The sequence below is a fragment of the Cryptomeria japonica genome, chromosome 4 (assembly GCF_030272615.1).
Source record: "Cryptomeria japonica chromosome 4, Sugi_1.0, whole genome shotgun sequence".
NCBI lineage: Eukaryota > Viridiplantae > Streptophyta > Pinopsida > Cupressales > Cupressaceae > Cryptomeria > Cryptomeria japonica.
This window is the reverse complement of record NC_081408.1, coordinates 650,275,110-650,290,159: the sequence shown is the minus strand read 5'-3', so window position 1 is coordinate 650,290,159 and position 15,050 is coordinate 650,275,110. Positions and strand designations below refer to the sequence as shown.

At 36.8% G+C, this 15,050-nt stretch overlaps 1 protein-coding gene across 1 annotated transcript in view; it reads left to right on the top strand.

The window, feature by feature from the left end:
* The window catches only part of LOC131047681 (diacylglycerol O-acyltransferase 2D), a 68,310-nt gene extending 53,902 nt beyond the window's left edge, over positions 1 to 14,408 (top strand). The window contains exons 9-10 of the mRNA XM_057981476.2: positions 13,526 to 13,613; positions 13,724 to 14,408. Coding sequence (XP_057837459.1) covers positions 13,526 to 13,613; positions 13,724 to 13,825 — 190 coding nt within the window. The 3' untranslated portion in view covers positions 13,826 to 14,408. The remainder of the gene's footprint in view (positions 1 to 13,525; positions 13,614 to 13,723) is intronic.
* The last annotated feature ends 642 nt before the right edge of the window (positions 14,409 to 15,050 follow it).

The following is a 15,050-nucleotide window of genomic DNA, read 5'->3' as shown; positions in this document are numbered from 1 at the left end:
ATATTTAATGTTGTGGACCTGTACGCCTATGCGAGGGAGAAAGAAGGGGGGAATTAGGAATACACAAGGGTAGGTATAGGAGAAATTGTTGGAGGAATGAGATGATAGAGAAGGTGTGCAAGGAAATAGAGCAAGTGCTGGATGCTAGAGCCAAAAGAATGTGTCAAGAGGAATACAAAAATAAATGGTAAAGTGGAAGGGACTTGGAACCAAGGATGCGACATGAATGAGCATAGCAGAGTTCACCTAGTACCCCAAGGCAGGTGAAGCCATGCATGAGTAGGGGCTCATGCATGATTCTTCCAACCAGGGTAAGCTGATTGTGGGAACAAAAACTAAAAAGAGTGGTTGCCAAGAGGGAAAGGTGACGTGAAGGATGAATGTGGAGATAAAGCTGGTTGTTAGCTTGGTAGCAGCAAAGCCAAATTGAAGTCTTTAATGGTGTAGGTAGATTTGGAATGGGAATGGATGTAATTAATGATGTGGGGGCCATTTTGGCATCCAGTTGAGAAATTTGCATATTGTCCAGGATAGAAATTAGAAGCCGAGGGGTGGGTAGGGAGAAAAGATTGGAAAAAGAAAACAAGAGAAGAATGGTTCAAGGGCTTTCACGTAAATCGAGTTGTTAATTGAAAATTTTGTACACCTAGAGGATGTGCAAAATTGTGATTTCAGCCACAGTGTGTGAGTAAGATTTTCTCCTAATTTAGGGAAGGCTCCCCCTAGCTACAAACTAAACTAATCTAATATGGGTGAAACAACAGTCTTTCTTTTTTTTTCAAGAAAAACTATACTCTTTTCTCTTCACAGAAAAGTAATAGCAATTGGAAATAAATAACAACAAATACATAAATGAGACTTTTTTGTAGGATTTTTGGGACATAAAGGGAAGCAAAGTTTCCATGAAAGCACAAAGACCTCCGTCACTTCCCCGGGACGAGAAAATAGAAATGAAAGCACGAAGTCTTCAACACTTCTACTATCCTATCAACCTTTTTAGATGATTTCCAGCTAACCAAGCACAATATGTAGCAGCTCAAAGTCTAACTACATGATGCACCTCTTATGCACAAACATAGAAAATAAAAGCAACACAAAGTCTGCAAGTTACCTTCTTACTTTTAGTTTTCTACACTGGCTTCAAACATGATAAGCAGCTCAAAGTCTGCAAGACCAAGTCTGAAAACCAATCTAAAATTCCAAACGCAATAAGCATCTCAAAGTCAACAAGATTGAGCTTGAATCCCTCTTGTATAACACCTCAAAACTCACAATCAATCTCTAGAAAATGTCTTCACATAACACTTTGAATCAACACAAAGTTTGAAAGAAATTTGCCTCTTTTAATTGACTGCAATTTGATTTACAACTAAGCTCAAAGTCTTAAGAGTGTACATAGTACATACAAATTGGCAGAGTCTTGTTGCATTGGCAAAAGATATCAATTACAATAGACCCCCTAAAGTATTTATAGGAGAGGAGCCTTGAGAAAAAGGTGGAAGGATCCTAACTAACTTGAGAAATTCTCTCAACCACTATGACTTATTCCAAGTACAATCCTAATCTAACTCAACTTGTAGTTGCTTTACATGTAATTACATTTTATAAAAATGCAAGTGAAAGTGACACTTGCAATTACAAAACTTATTTTTACATGTAACTTGTCAAAACAAAATTACAAATGCACAATTGAAGCTATTCTCTGTGTCTGAAGACACGACTCTAACTACATCACCCTTTGTCTATGATGTGATCTTTATGGCACTTCAAGATGCTAGAACTTGAAGTATTCTGTATTGGTGAAGACATCTCGAACCGGAACGGGAATTTGCATCCTTAATGATATTTGTATCCTTGGCCAACGAACTTCAACCTTATTTTCTTGCTTGGGGTAGTACTGGCTTTTCAGGAGGGAAGTTCTTTGCAAGGCTGAAGTAAGAAACCTATCTCTGTCTAGAAAGCATTCAATACTCTCAATCATTCACATCACCTATCCATCTCCTTGTGTGGCTTTGTCATGTTGTTGTTCTTTTTCCAATCTTGGAATCTGCTTGCAAAATAAGGTCCATGCCTTAATTTATTGATTTGGTAGGTTGTGTATGCAAACAAGACTGACATGGGAAGGGATAAATTGATGCAAAAATGGGCTCACAAGTGAATTTCGGGTTCTGGAAACTGCATTACATGTGTGGAAAAACAAGAGCATTAACTTGCAATTGTGGAGAACAACCATTCAACTTCATATGTGTAATGGGAAAACACAAGTTTGCACTTGTAATTGCATGCTAGAGACTCATTTTCAAGTGTTTTTGAGTGCATTTTGGACCAATTTCGGGTTTTGGAAGGTTGATTGCAAGTAAGAGAACATTACAACTTGCACTTGTAATCGGGTTTTAAAATTCCGATTGCAAGTAAATAGGAAAAATTGCAAGAGGGGAAAATCATACAAATTGCATTCAAAGAACAAAATGATTTGGGAAGATCTCATACAAATCCGAAATCTTGCTTGAAGAATGCCCTAGGCAAAGCAAATGAACTTGGGAGAAATCGTAATGCTCTTATAAAAAGGTGAAGAAGCCAACACGTTGGTATCCCATGCAACAAACAAATCGGTTTTGCATTTAACCCATTCCATAAAGAACGGCTTGAAGAAAGATTCACATTTGGCACCAAAAACTCTTCATTGAATGCAAGATGCAAAATGTTTTGCAAAATGTGGCAGCAAGGGCGAATTTCATGCTCCAAAATGTGGCAAGAACTAGCAAAAAAAGGGATCCAAAAACGTCTTCAAAAATGCCTTCAAAAATGCAAAGCGTGTTTGCCAAAACCGTTTTTGCTAGAAAATGTGGCAAGGAGCAACGATTCCTAACAACTTAGCATGAATGTGGGATGGATTTAAGGGAAGAATGCCACAAAAAACGGATTTGTGGGAACAAAAATGTAGGTCAGGTTCTTCCTTTCTAACTTCAAGCAAAATGTGCCCTCCAAAAGATGCAATTGGGTTCTTCATTTGCAAATACAAGTAGCAAATGCCTTCAAAAAAGATGCAATCGGGTTTTAGAAACTGCATTGCAAGTTTTATTTACTTCACTTTTCTCTTCCTTGGGCAAATTCGGGTTTGAAAGGAAGAAGAGCAAAAAGAAATAACAAAACAACTTGTAATAGGGAAATAAAATCCCCATTACAAGTTTAAAATAACACAACTTAAATTAAAAAAGACTTGTAATAGGGAAATAAAATCCCTATTACAACTAAAAGCAACACACAAAAACTTGTAATAGGGAAATAAAATCCCTATTACGACTTAAAAACATAAAGTAGGAACTTTTATGAGAACTTACAAGTTCTCATTAAATTTATAATTTTAAATTCACTTGTAATTTGTCCAAAAAGTTCCTACAACAACTTAAAAGACATAAAAAAGGAAGGGAAAATAAAAAGCAAGCTACAAGTTACAAGTCTTTTATAAAGTTCACTTCTAATTGCTTGAAAAACCCCTCCAACACAAAAACAAAAGAAAACTCCTTTGCAAAAGAGGAAAATTTCCCACTTGCAGTCAGGAGGAAAAAACCCGAATTTGAAGGAAAGACATAGCAAATGAACTCGGAACGTGATGAAATTTGAAACGTGGATCAAGGATGAACTGAAGATTAGTCCAGTTCAGAAAGAAGCAAGAATTTTGTCTCGAAAAGCGTGCCTTAGAGTAAAATTTCCAACTTGCAGTGACTTCTCTGAAACCCGAAATTGCATAGAAAACTAGGAAAATGAAGGCCAAAACTCATCAAAACTTGGACAACAATGGCAAAGACAACCCCTGATGATTTGACACTAACAAATGTGAGCTTTGCACCTCATAAAATGTGCCTTGGAGACAAAAATGACACATTTAAACCATAAATTTGAAGGGGTTGTCACACATTTTTGAAAAGCAAAAATGGGGACAACACGAGTGACAACTCTGTAACTTCGTAATCTTCATACACTATTTGTCTATTTTTTAAAAGAATGAATTTTGAATATTAATGGGAATCCATTGACATTGTCCTCCTTGCTATTCTGCTGTGCATGCGGTTAGTATAGTTTTTCTGCAAGGGTAGGCTTCCTTAATAGGAATCTTGACCCCATCAACATCAGATTCTCATTTGTATCGATCTTCACAAAAATTTCTTGTTCATCTTCAACAACAGTAGTTTCAATAATATTTTTTAAAAATTCAACAAGAGAAGAATTGTTTAAGGGCTTTCATGTAAAATTGAGTGACAACTCTGTAACTTTGTAATCTTCATATGCTATTTGTATATTTATTAAAAGAATGAATTTTGAATATTATTGGAATCAATTGACATTGTCCTCCTTGCTATTCTGCTGTGTGTGTGGTTAGCATAGTTTTTCTGCAAGGCTAGGCTTCCTTAATAGGAATCTTGACCCCATCTACATCAGATTCTCATTTGCATCGATCTTCACGAAAATTCCTTGTTCATCTTCAACAACAGTAGTTTCAATATTATTTTTTAAAAATTCAACAGTATAGTCCTGAGATTTTTACTGTTGATTATGGCACAAATACTTCCATCTAATCTTTGGTAATTGCTTGGATTTCTCAAGTCTGAGATTGGAGATTCTTTATTCTTTTACAGCCTTTTATGGTAAACCTTTCGCAAAAGAAAAGCATGTCCCATCATCTTGAGTTTTAGAAAAACAGGTTTTGTGCCAGTCTCCCAAAGTTCAAAATAAGATAACTGAAGCAACCTTATTGTTGTCAACACGGACACAATGTTTTATCAATGCTTTGACTTTGACTCAAGGCCTAAAGGTTGCATACATTTTATCCTACCTCAGGATTATGGCGGTCTTTGAATTTTTTCAACCTTCACCCAGATTAACTCAATAAATAAAAGTTGGGTCATCAAATTTTGTGCATTGTCCATATGCTCATCCATTTTGGAGAAATGAGCTTCAAGTTTAAATCCTTGGCATCTGTTTTATTTTCTTTATCCAGTTGCAACTCCTCCACCCAAGAATGATTTGTCCTACTAGTTTCAATATGTTCTCATAAAGGCTCACTATTTGCACAGTCTCTGAGGATGTGCACAGTAGCCTGCAGGATTGGTAGACGAAATGACTTGTAGAATAAGATAGATTTGGACAGATCACCGACATAAATAGATAATTGAATGATCATGGTGGATGGTTCCTAGTATAATGGAAATTTAAAGAAGAGACAACTTTGAAAATGCTCAGTGAAGATGCCAAAACCCATTAATCATAAGGTATTCTGCAGTTATGTTATGGAGAAAAAGGCCTGCTAGTCTTCCATTGGTACAACCCATCTGATTTGAATTTCCACAAGTGAGATTTTGTATTTGCTCTATAGTTGGCTTGTTCATAGGGTTAAGCTGTAATCTGAGATGAACCAAATTAGAACTTAATCAGAGGCATCGAGGAGGAAGCTGTATAGCTTAAACCCCAACTGGCACAAAAGCTGATGTGAGCAGCCCTTGTTACATACATGGAGGACTTAAGCATACCCCATCCTTTTGGTCAAGAAGAGGAACCCAAGGCACTCAATTGACCACAGGGCTTGAACACTGGTAGTTTACCACTGTCAGTCAGTCCTGGTTAGTCTTACATATGTAACTTGGTTGAACTCTCCCTATTGATACCAAGAGTCCATAATTTTTTTGGACTGTAAGGGTTTTAGAGAATAACTTTTTTTTTATGGATAAATGTTCTTGGATATGGAAGAAGGGGAATGGTAATTGGATGTTACTTTAAAGAAACAATCGTTGTAAAAAGATCTCTCTTGTAGAACCCCTAGCAGAATAATGAGTGGAAGCTAGCTATCCGGGCCATAGATTTTTTTTCCTAAGACCATATGAAATTGTAATAATATTATATTATTAGGAAATGGAATTTAACATTGTCTTTGATTTGACACCAATTTGATCTTTTTCTAGAGGAAAATTGAATTTTTCTTATTGAACATACAACAGATTTTATTCCGAGTTCTCTGCTCATGGTATGATTCTTCATTGAATAATTTTGAGTAAGGCTTGGGCATGCTGGAAACCACACATATTACAAATATGAATAACTAATACATTCCTCTTTTTCTGATATCACGTTGCATTTGTTTATATAATTGTTCATATTTTCTCTAGAGAAGTTATCTCTAACCCTGTTTTGCAGGGTCTCAATCAGGTGAAAGATATCTCTAACCCTGCTATTGTTCATTTGGGAATAGCAAGTTAGTGTTAAATTAGGGCATTCACAAATAGGAGACATTACAAATGGTATCAGAGTATGATCCTGCCAGCCTGCAGGGAAAAGATAAATCAATGGATGCATTCTAGTCAGTGAGGAGTCTAACAGTACGTGTATTTGTGTGTATGCTGTGTGTTTGCTCCGTGTTTGCATATATCCATGTGTGTATGCTTCGTGTTTTTATGTGTATGCTCCGTGTTTGGCATGTCTACTACGTGAATATCTATGCTTACAGTAAACATATTCCTATCATCATGAGAATTCTCTTTTTGGTTGCTCTAGAATATGAGAGTAACAAGAGTAGACCCAAAAGAGAGATGAAATTATAGATTTATGTCAATCCTCTCCGTAATATATGGGAAATTCGTCTTTGCTTTGTCTCAAGGAGATATCCATAGGACCAACCAAAACAGTTCTTACGATTACAATTGATGAGAGAAAACTTGTCTTAAAATTACAAATCTTCCAATTATTCAATGCCTTGGTTAAGTTGTTCAAGTTGAAAAAAAAGGAAGTTAGAAGTTTCAAAACCCATTTCCTTTCATTATAGGAGTCATCTTAATCACTTCTTCCATGATCGTTGCTTGAGGACAAGCAATTTTGGGGAAGGGCGGATTGTCATGCCTGGACAAAAAAACATTACTAAGAAAATGGGAGCAGAAAGGAAAGGGTTTAAAATTGTTACAGCAGAAAGGAAAGGATTTGAAATCTCTACCTTATGGGCAAAAGGAAGAAAAACATATTAGGTCGCAGCATTGATAAGTAAACTTAGGACACAAAAAGAAGCAAATAAATTAGGGCCGACCTGGGCAAAAAGAAGCAAAATAATTAGGGCCGACCTGGGCAAGAAGAAAGAAATAAATAAGGGCCGACCTAGAGCAGCAGGTTAAGAAATTTATTCATACATCATTATATTATTCTCCAAAAGGCAGTGATCAGGAAAGGGTGCGACTTAATAAGAAAATTGTGAAGGGGTGTGACTCCATCACCAATTAAAGGTATAGAAGGAGGGATGCTACATCCAAGCAAGGCATCCATGAAGGATCAAAAAAATATGAGCAAGCAGATAGGTGCAGAACCTAGTAAGAGCAGAAAATAAATAGCAAAAATCTGATTTATGGCTGACAGCCTTGAATTAGTAAGTTTATACATGATATGAATTATGAAGTGATCAGCATCGAATGAGATCAGATTTGGCATCTATAAGAAACTGAGTATACAGCAGTTTGATTCTATACAGTGGTTTTGATATATAGAATACGTGACATAATATAGGATGTTCTATATATATTTTGTTTTTCAACCATGGTAGGGGTAATGAGGGATTACAAGGAGGGGAACAGCGATAGGGTACTCTTCTAGGTACGCCACCTCATGGTGGTGACCGAATGGCCCCATGAGGCCAAGGGGGTACAAGGGGTACTGGCTTTGGGCTTTAGAAGGGATGGACTTCCAGGGCACCCCATTGTGTATACTTTTCATCCCTCTATCATGGTGAATTAATATACCAAGAAGTCCAATCATAGGAAGTGGGAAATGGATGGTAAGATGAAGGGGAATGGTTATAGGACACCTCACTAGGTACACCACCTCATATGGATGGCACGGGCCACATGAGGCCAAGAGGGATGGTATATCTGCTCTTGGGCCTAGGGTAGATGATCTCTAAGGCACCTTATCCTAGCTTTCCTATGGTTGAGCTTCCCCAAATATATTTAAGATATCTTATGATTAAATCGATATTTCTGCTATATGCTGTAATGATTCCTAATTAAGAAGATCTGTTTTATGAAGTATTCTTGTAAATGGTTTCTAACCTGTTTTGCAGGGTTTCAATCAGGTGAAAGATATCTCTAACCCTGCTATTGTTCATTTGGAAATTCTGATTTAGGGCTAAATTAGGGCATTCACAAATAGGGGACATTACACATTCATTTAGGGAGGATAACATGTGATTTAATTAGCCGTTAGAAGTTACCATCAGGTGTAATTTCATTATTAATCAATAAGAAATGATTTTTTCTGTTGTTATTAGGTCTCCAGTGTCCATGAGATTGTTGTATACTGTAATAACAAGATAGCTTGTGTTTCCCATTCTCTGGTTGTCTTCATGAATTGCATGGGTTTGGCAGATAATATGACTTGTTTTCTTGTATCAAAAATCTTTTGATCTCACCAAATGTTAAGTTGGTTATTTTTTCTTATAAATTGAAGCTGGTAACAATACCTGATACATTTGATGTAGGTTATCTAGTGTCATTAAAATTAGGTACCCTTCATCTGACCTCCAGTAGCTCCTACTAGCTGATTTTGGTATCCTCAAGCTTTGTCGGATGATTTGTAAATTGTAACGAATCTCCCTCTTATTAGTTTTAAGGTGTATAGTTTGGATCATTAAATAAAAGTTCTCTTGTCTTGTAATGTGTCATACATGTTCTTCAATATCAAAGCCATATTGTATCGTAGTTGATCAATAATTTTGGAACTTCTTAGACTTTCCTCCTCTTTAGCCATCGCTATAATTTCACAGCCAAAAACTTTCTTATTATGAATCTGCTGGTTATGTATTTTGACTGTCTAGTTAATATGAATCAAACAAAATTCCTTAACCTTGATTCTAATATATTGTGCTGCTATATTTGCTTCATCTTAAGCATCTTCCAACAAGCATCTTAAGCATAGTATTGGGTTCTAAAATAAGAACTACCATAGAACTTTAGGGGCCCGTTCGCCTTAGAATAGTAGGAGCCCACTCAACATAACTATCGAGTCCCTCCCACCCAACTATTGCCTCCCACCCACCTTGCATTGAGAACGAACTCACCCTGCATGCAGGGGGTGGGTGGGAGGCCCCTACTATTCTAAGGGAGTTAGTAGGGGCCTGTCGGTGTACGTTTTATCATATACCAAACATTAGAATAAAATATCCAAGGATACCCTATCCTCTCTTGAACAAAATCACTACGTGTGCCAAGATTGTGAGAAAGACCACACGGCGACTCCAAGGTTTATACGTGCGAACGGGCAACTTTGTGTTGGATAGCTACCTTGGTTATGTATGCTGAAATACAAGGGGGACTTACGCTTGGCCTGTTCAATTCACAATGAAGATCTATCTTTTGGGTTTGGATAATGGACTTCAAGAAAACTAAAAAGGAGATAAGGTTTAGAATTTCTAATCTATTCCTAAGAATTCAAGAGACGGTATTGACTAGGTGACTTCAATAACAACACTTTGCTTTGCCACACTTAGGACAACTACACAAAGTGAGTGCGATCTTCAAGGGATGTGCTTATGATTTTCATACTCATGAATAATACCAACAGTTGAACAATATTACTCAAAGTAGAAGTTAAATCCTCCACAAAATAAGCTTAGATTAACTTTACACAATGAACAAAAATCATTTGTTCATCAAAAGTATGAATGGAAATTCACCATAAATCAATACTTATCAAATCTTGCATTCTTCTAACATACATGAAATAAAATCTAAACTATGATGAGGGATAAGAACCATGCCAACTCCAAAATAAGAGAGGTAATAACCATCAATTCGAACAATTCATTACTTATTACTTTGGCAGTTGTAAGCAACAATTACTTATCTCAACATGTTTTGCAACATGCTCCTGTGATTTACAAATGAGGGGTTGATCTCAATTTATAGGCTCTCCAATTACAATTCAATGGCCAGGATTGATTTTCAATCAATGGTCGAGATTACAAAATAAAACCCTAATTAGGGTTTGTTACAACTAACTACCCTTCAACCAATGAGAAAATTACATTTGAGGACACTTGTCATCCTTGCTAAATATAAACCAATAATAAAATAGAAGTTTGTTGCATTGTGAAGTGTGCCTTCTAGAAGCTTCTGGATAAGTTAGGTTCATTGAACCTGGACATGTTGATCTTGATTGTTGAATGTCCTTGAATTCTCCAATTGGTGTCGAAAAATTACCTAAGTATGGAAATTTGTTTGGAATAGTCTTCTTGCCACTATCCGATGATGTTTGGGAGCTTGTCTTTGACTCTTCAAGAGATGAAATCCTTCAAGAAGTCTAGAATTTTCACCAAGCTTGTGGACTTTTCTTGATGCCTCAAAACTCTTTCAAGTGCCTTGAATTTTGGAGAAGAATTCCCCTGTGCCTTCGCCACAGTGAAGGAAATTGTAACTTTTTTGTGAAGTATTTCCCATACGACCAAATTTTGGCTAGTCAATTTTATTTTGTGATACCTTCATGTGGATCCTTCAACACCTAGCCAAGATTTTGGCCATCTCTATGCCCGAATGAACTTTGCCTGTGGTTCTACCCTCAGTTCTAGATCTGGCTTGTGCTAAATAGAACAAACTCCACCTTTGGACAAGAATTTTATTCATCTCTTTATTTTCCTCTTTGTTCTTCTTCTTTTTTCCTGTTTCCTCTCCAACACTTAGTCAAAAATTTGATTCTTTTGATATTGGAAAATTCCACACAGCCATTTTTCATGTGTCAAACTTTTATTTTCCAACCCATTCGTTTGTTTGACCCTTTATTTCATGTGCTACTTTGTCAAATTCGTTTTTCCCTTTAGCCATTTTCTTCCTTTGCCATGGGAAGTTGATCATTTTCATGTCTTATCCTTGAGCCATAGGCGAATTATTTTTATGTCTTGCTCAAGCATCTTCACATATTCCATTTATGCCTAGGCAAACTTGGAATGTCTTGCCAACTTTTTTCTTAGCAAATTTTATTTTCTTTTGTCATGTCAAAACTCTCCACCTTTCCTTGCCTAGGGGGACTTTGGATAGTCTTAGCCATATTGCTTTATGCCTAGGCGGACTTTATGTCTTGTTGGACTAGGCGGACTTCATGCTCTATCTGCTATCTTCAATATTCCTAGGCGGAATTTGCTAATCTTAGGACAAGGTTGAGTTGGAAGTCTTCATGAGAAGGCGGACTTGACAAGTGTTTGGACAAGTTCATCTTTGAGTTGTTGGGCGGACCTTGCTCTTCATTGGCCAAGGTGGAGTTGGAGAGTGCTTGGACTTATCTTGGTCTTCATCCTTCCAAAGCGGACTTGGTCTTGTGTTAGAACTTCTTCATAGGGCGGAGTTGGAGAGTTCTAGACCAAGGGCGGACTTGAACTTACCTTAGACATGGCGGACTTTGCCAACCTTTTGCCATTCCTCTCTTGCCTAAGTTGGACTTTGCATCACGATGGACAGTGCTGAGAAGGCGGACTTTGATGAAGTCTTGCCGTCTTCAAAACTTGGTTATCTTTTCCTTGTGTTTGCTTGATTTTCTTTATCTAGATGGTGAAGTTGACATGTCCTTGGATATGTGTCTTTGGTAGCTTTGTTTTGCTTTATTCCTCTCCTTGTGGTGGACTTGGAGTCTTCTTAGACAAGGCAGAGTTCACACAAGTCTAGACATCTTTCTTTATGCCTTGGGGGAGTATGAGGGTGCCTTGACATGGGCGGACTTTGAGTAGGCTTGGACATCTTGTATGTCATGTCTTAGGCAGACCTTGAAGGCACCTTGCCACGTTCCCTTGTGTGCTATCCTTCATAGGGCGGACTTCATCCTTTCCTTGCCATTTCAACTTCTCCTCTTGGGCGGGCTTGGAAGACTTCATGCCATCTTCATTTGCTTGACCTTAACCATAGGTAGTAGTTTGATTAACCTCTGCCATAGGTTTCTTAACTGATGGTAGGAGTTTAGCATGTGTTTGCCAACTTGTGTTTGCACATAGGCGGAGTTTAAAGAGTCTTAGCCATCCTTCCAACATACTTAGGCGAACTTGAATGTTTCCCTACCATGGGCGGACTTGAGGATAGCTTGGACACGCAAGCTGATTTGCAATCTTCCAAACTTTTAGACAACCTTTGTCTGCCATTCCTTTCCTTGGGGGAATTTGTCCTTGGTGCCAATTTTTTTCTTCCAGACACACTCCTTCAGACTGCCATGTCCATATCTGATCTGTCATGTTTATACTTGGATTATCTGGAACAAAACCCTAATTAGGGTATCCACCTTGCTTTTTACACTTAGAGACCAAATTTTTTTGATTATGAGAATATGGGCAGTAACGATATGGCTTGAGGATCAAAATCCTAATTCCACAAAAAAAGCAAAAAAAACATAACCCTTCCTTTTGTACTAAGAGGCAAAAAATTTCGAATTTGAAGACATGGGCACTGACCAAATGACCCGAGGAAGAAAACCCAGGTTCTACTTTCAAAAAAGTAGAAAAAAGTAAAAAGTGAAAAAAAAGCAAAAAGCAAGCCAAAAAATGCTGCTTCCCGGATTGTGCCCAAAGTGCTAAAAACAAAACTTTCTATTTTTCGAAAAAAGGAAAAAAGCAAAATTCCTAAAAATAGAAATTTGTCAGAATTGACCCAAAGCAATTGCGATCCTCGTCCTTCAGACCTTCTAAGCACTTTGACAATGTTCAAGCACTATTCTGAGCATGATTCCTCAACTTGGCTTGGGATGACTTCAAAAACTTTAACTCATTGTAAAAAGACTGGTGATTAGCAGTTGCGATGCCAAAGAAAAACCCTAAAAAGCAAAAACGGGGGATCCCCATCTGCAATGGGGTGAAGTGTGAAAAAGGTCACAACAGGGCCCTCCTTGCATAACAGGGGTGGGTGTTCATGTGGATATGGTTGTTCTATTTTCACCGCTTCATTATTTCTTCACTCGATCAATAGGCCTTTCTGATTCAAGCTCGGCTACTTGCTCTCTATCGTACTTATTACACTAATAGACCCACCTGTCACTGCATCTAGGCACACCTATCAATCAGATATTAAAACATGGCAAAAGTTACATTTCCGTCCAATGAAACACAAATCCAAATTATCTTTGCATTGTAAAAACATTTGTTGTAAATTGTGACTATGGGCTATAGATATAAATTAAACTGAATGTTCCCTTTCTGTTGAATTTCTATTTTTTCATTATGCCACATTAAACTATTGTTGAAATTTTATTTGCAGACTGCTGTCTGCTCCAATTGTTGAAAACCATTTTTTTATTCCAAATGCTATCATGTGTTTGAAATTCTATACAGGGATCAAGTAATAATTGTTATCTAAACACAAACTGAGCTATCAAAGTCCACCCCCCGATGGTTTTCATTGAATTGAGAAGGGAGAACTGTTTTGTAGTCATTTTGATAAAATTGATAGACTAAGATTTTTGATTTAATATGAACATGTTTTAAATCTCTATTGAACTGTTGAGAATTGTTGATTTGTGCTTTGTACAGGACACCAATTCCTTATCGTCGGCCAATGCAAATTGTTGTAGGGAAACCAATTGAGGTTGAAAAAAATCCACAACCTTCAAGTGAACAGGTAAATTGGGAATTGTCAGTAAATTAGCCAATTTGGAAAGCAAAAGGAAGCTTTATTTTTTTATTTTTTTAAATATATAATTTTTTCTTATGATACATTTTATTGGATAGGTGGCTGAAATTCACACAAGGTTTGTGTCAGCACTTCAAGATCTTTTTGAAAGGCATAAAGTGGATGCAGGGTATAAAGATACACATCTTCAGGTTCTTTGAGTCTCACAAGTGCTGAGATGCAGGAAACGAGTGGTTGTTTTTTATATGAAGTAGCATGCTTTCCTGATCCAGTTATCTGTTTCTCATAGTTTGTACTTAGTACAAAATTGCAGATTGCTTGGACATGTTGTAATGAAAATGTACATTTATTCTTAATGAAATAGTGATGCAATGTGGTAGTTGTGGCTTGAGTTTATGATTATGAAGAATTTGTTTGTGATATGAGACAACTCATTTCCATAGCTCTTGTAAGCTGGGCAAAGTAGGTTTCACTGATTTACTACAAATATTCATGAAGCACCTTAGGTGGGCAATATCGAAGTCCAGAGATACATTTTGAAACTAGATTTGGATCCTCTCAAGACACTAAAGATTCAAACTTAGCAGCAATATTTATGTGGTGGACGTATTCTGCATGGTCTTGAAAATCTTTTCATAGTGACGTTTGTTATGTAAGTAGTAGCTATCTTGTTATGTAAGTAGTAGCTATCCAAAGCGGCGAAGTGCAGCTGGAACAAAAGGCTAATGGAATAGAAACCAGAAAGTTAAATAAAGCAGAGCATCATATCAACTTTTATTCTTAGCAGTTGATAATTTATAATTAGTTGTTTTCATTTAATTGTAAAGTTGTCTGAAAGGGAATTTGTTTTAGGTGTATTTCATTTTTGTCTGATTGTTAGTGTTTTTCTGTTGCTAAAGATATGGGTAAGGGATCCATCACCTGAAAAAATGTTGGTTGAAATGTCACATCTACTAACCAAACTGCAAAAATAAAAATGTCAAAATTTCAAATTTAAGCATCAGCTTTTTGGCCAATGGGGAAAATCTCCCCCACTCAGCTCCAGGCATGTTTCAAATTTCAAAATGTCAGCAAAAAATTGGTCTTTAATCATTTATCTCACATCATTTCTTTCATCATTAGCCTCCTTAGTTTGATTCAAACATGAAAAGACATTGCCCACTGAAAATGAGGACACTTTTTCTTCCACAGGAGTCCTTTCCTCTATTTTATCTCTAGTTTAAAAATTTTTAATCAAGAGCAAGCTGTTCTGCTTGGGTAGTACTCTGATATTAGCTATAGTGCCAAGTTTGGAAAGAATGAGTAAACTATATTATCCAAGTTTCCTACTAATTCACTGCTAGATTTACCACTTTATTTCTTGGCTTTCTAATATTTTGCTAAGAAATCTCAAAAGTCTGAGTTTCAATCTTCATTTCTTGAATG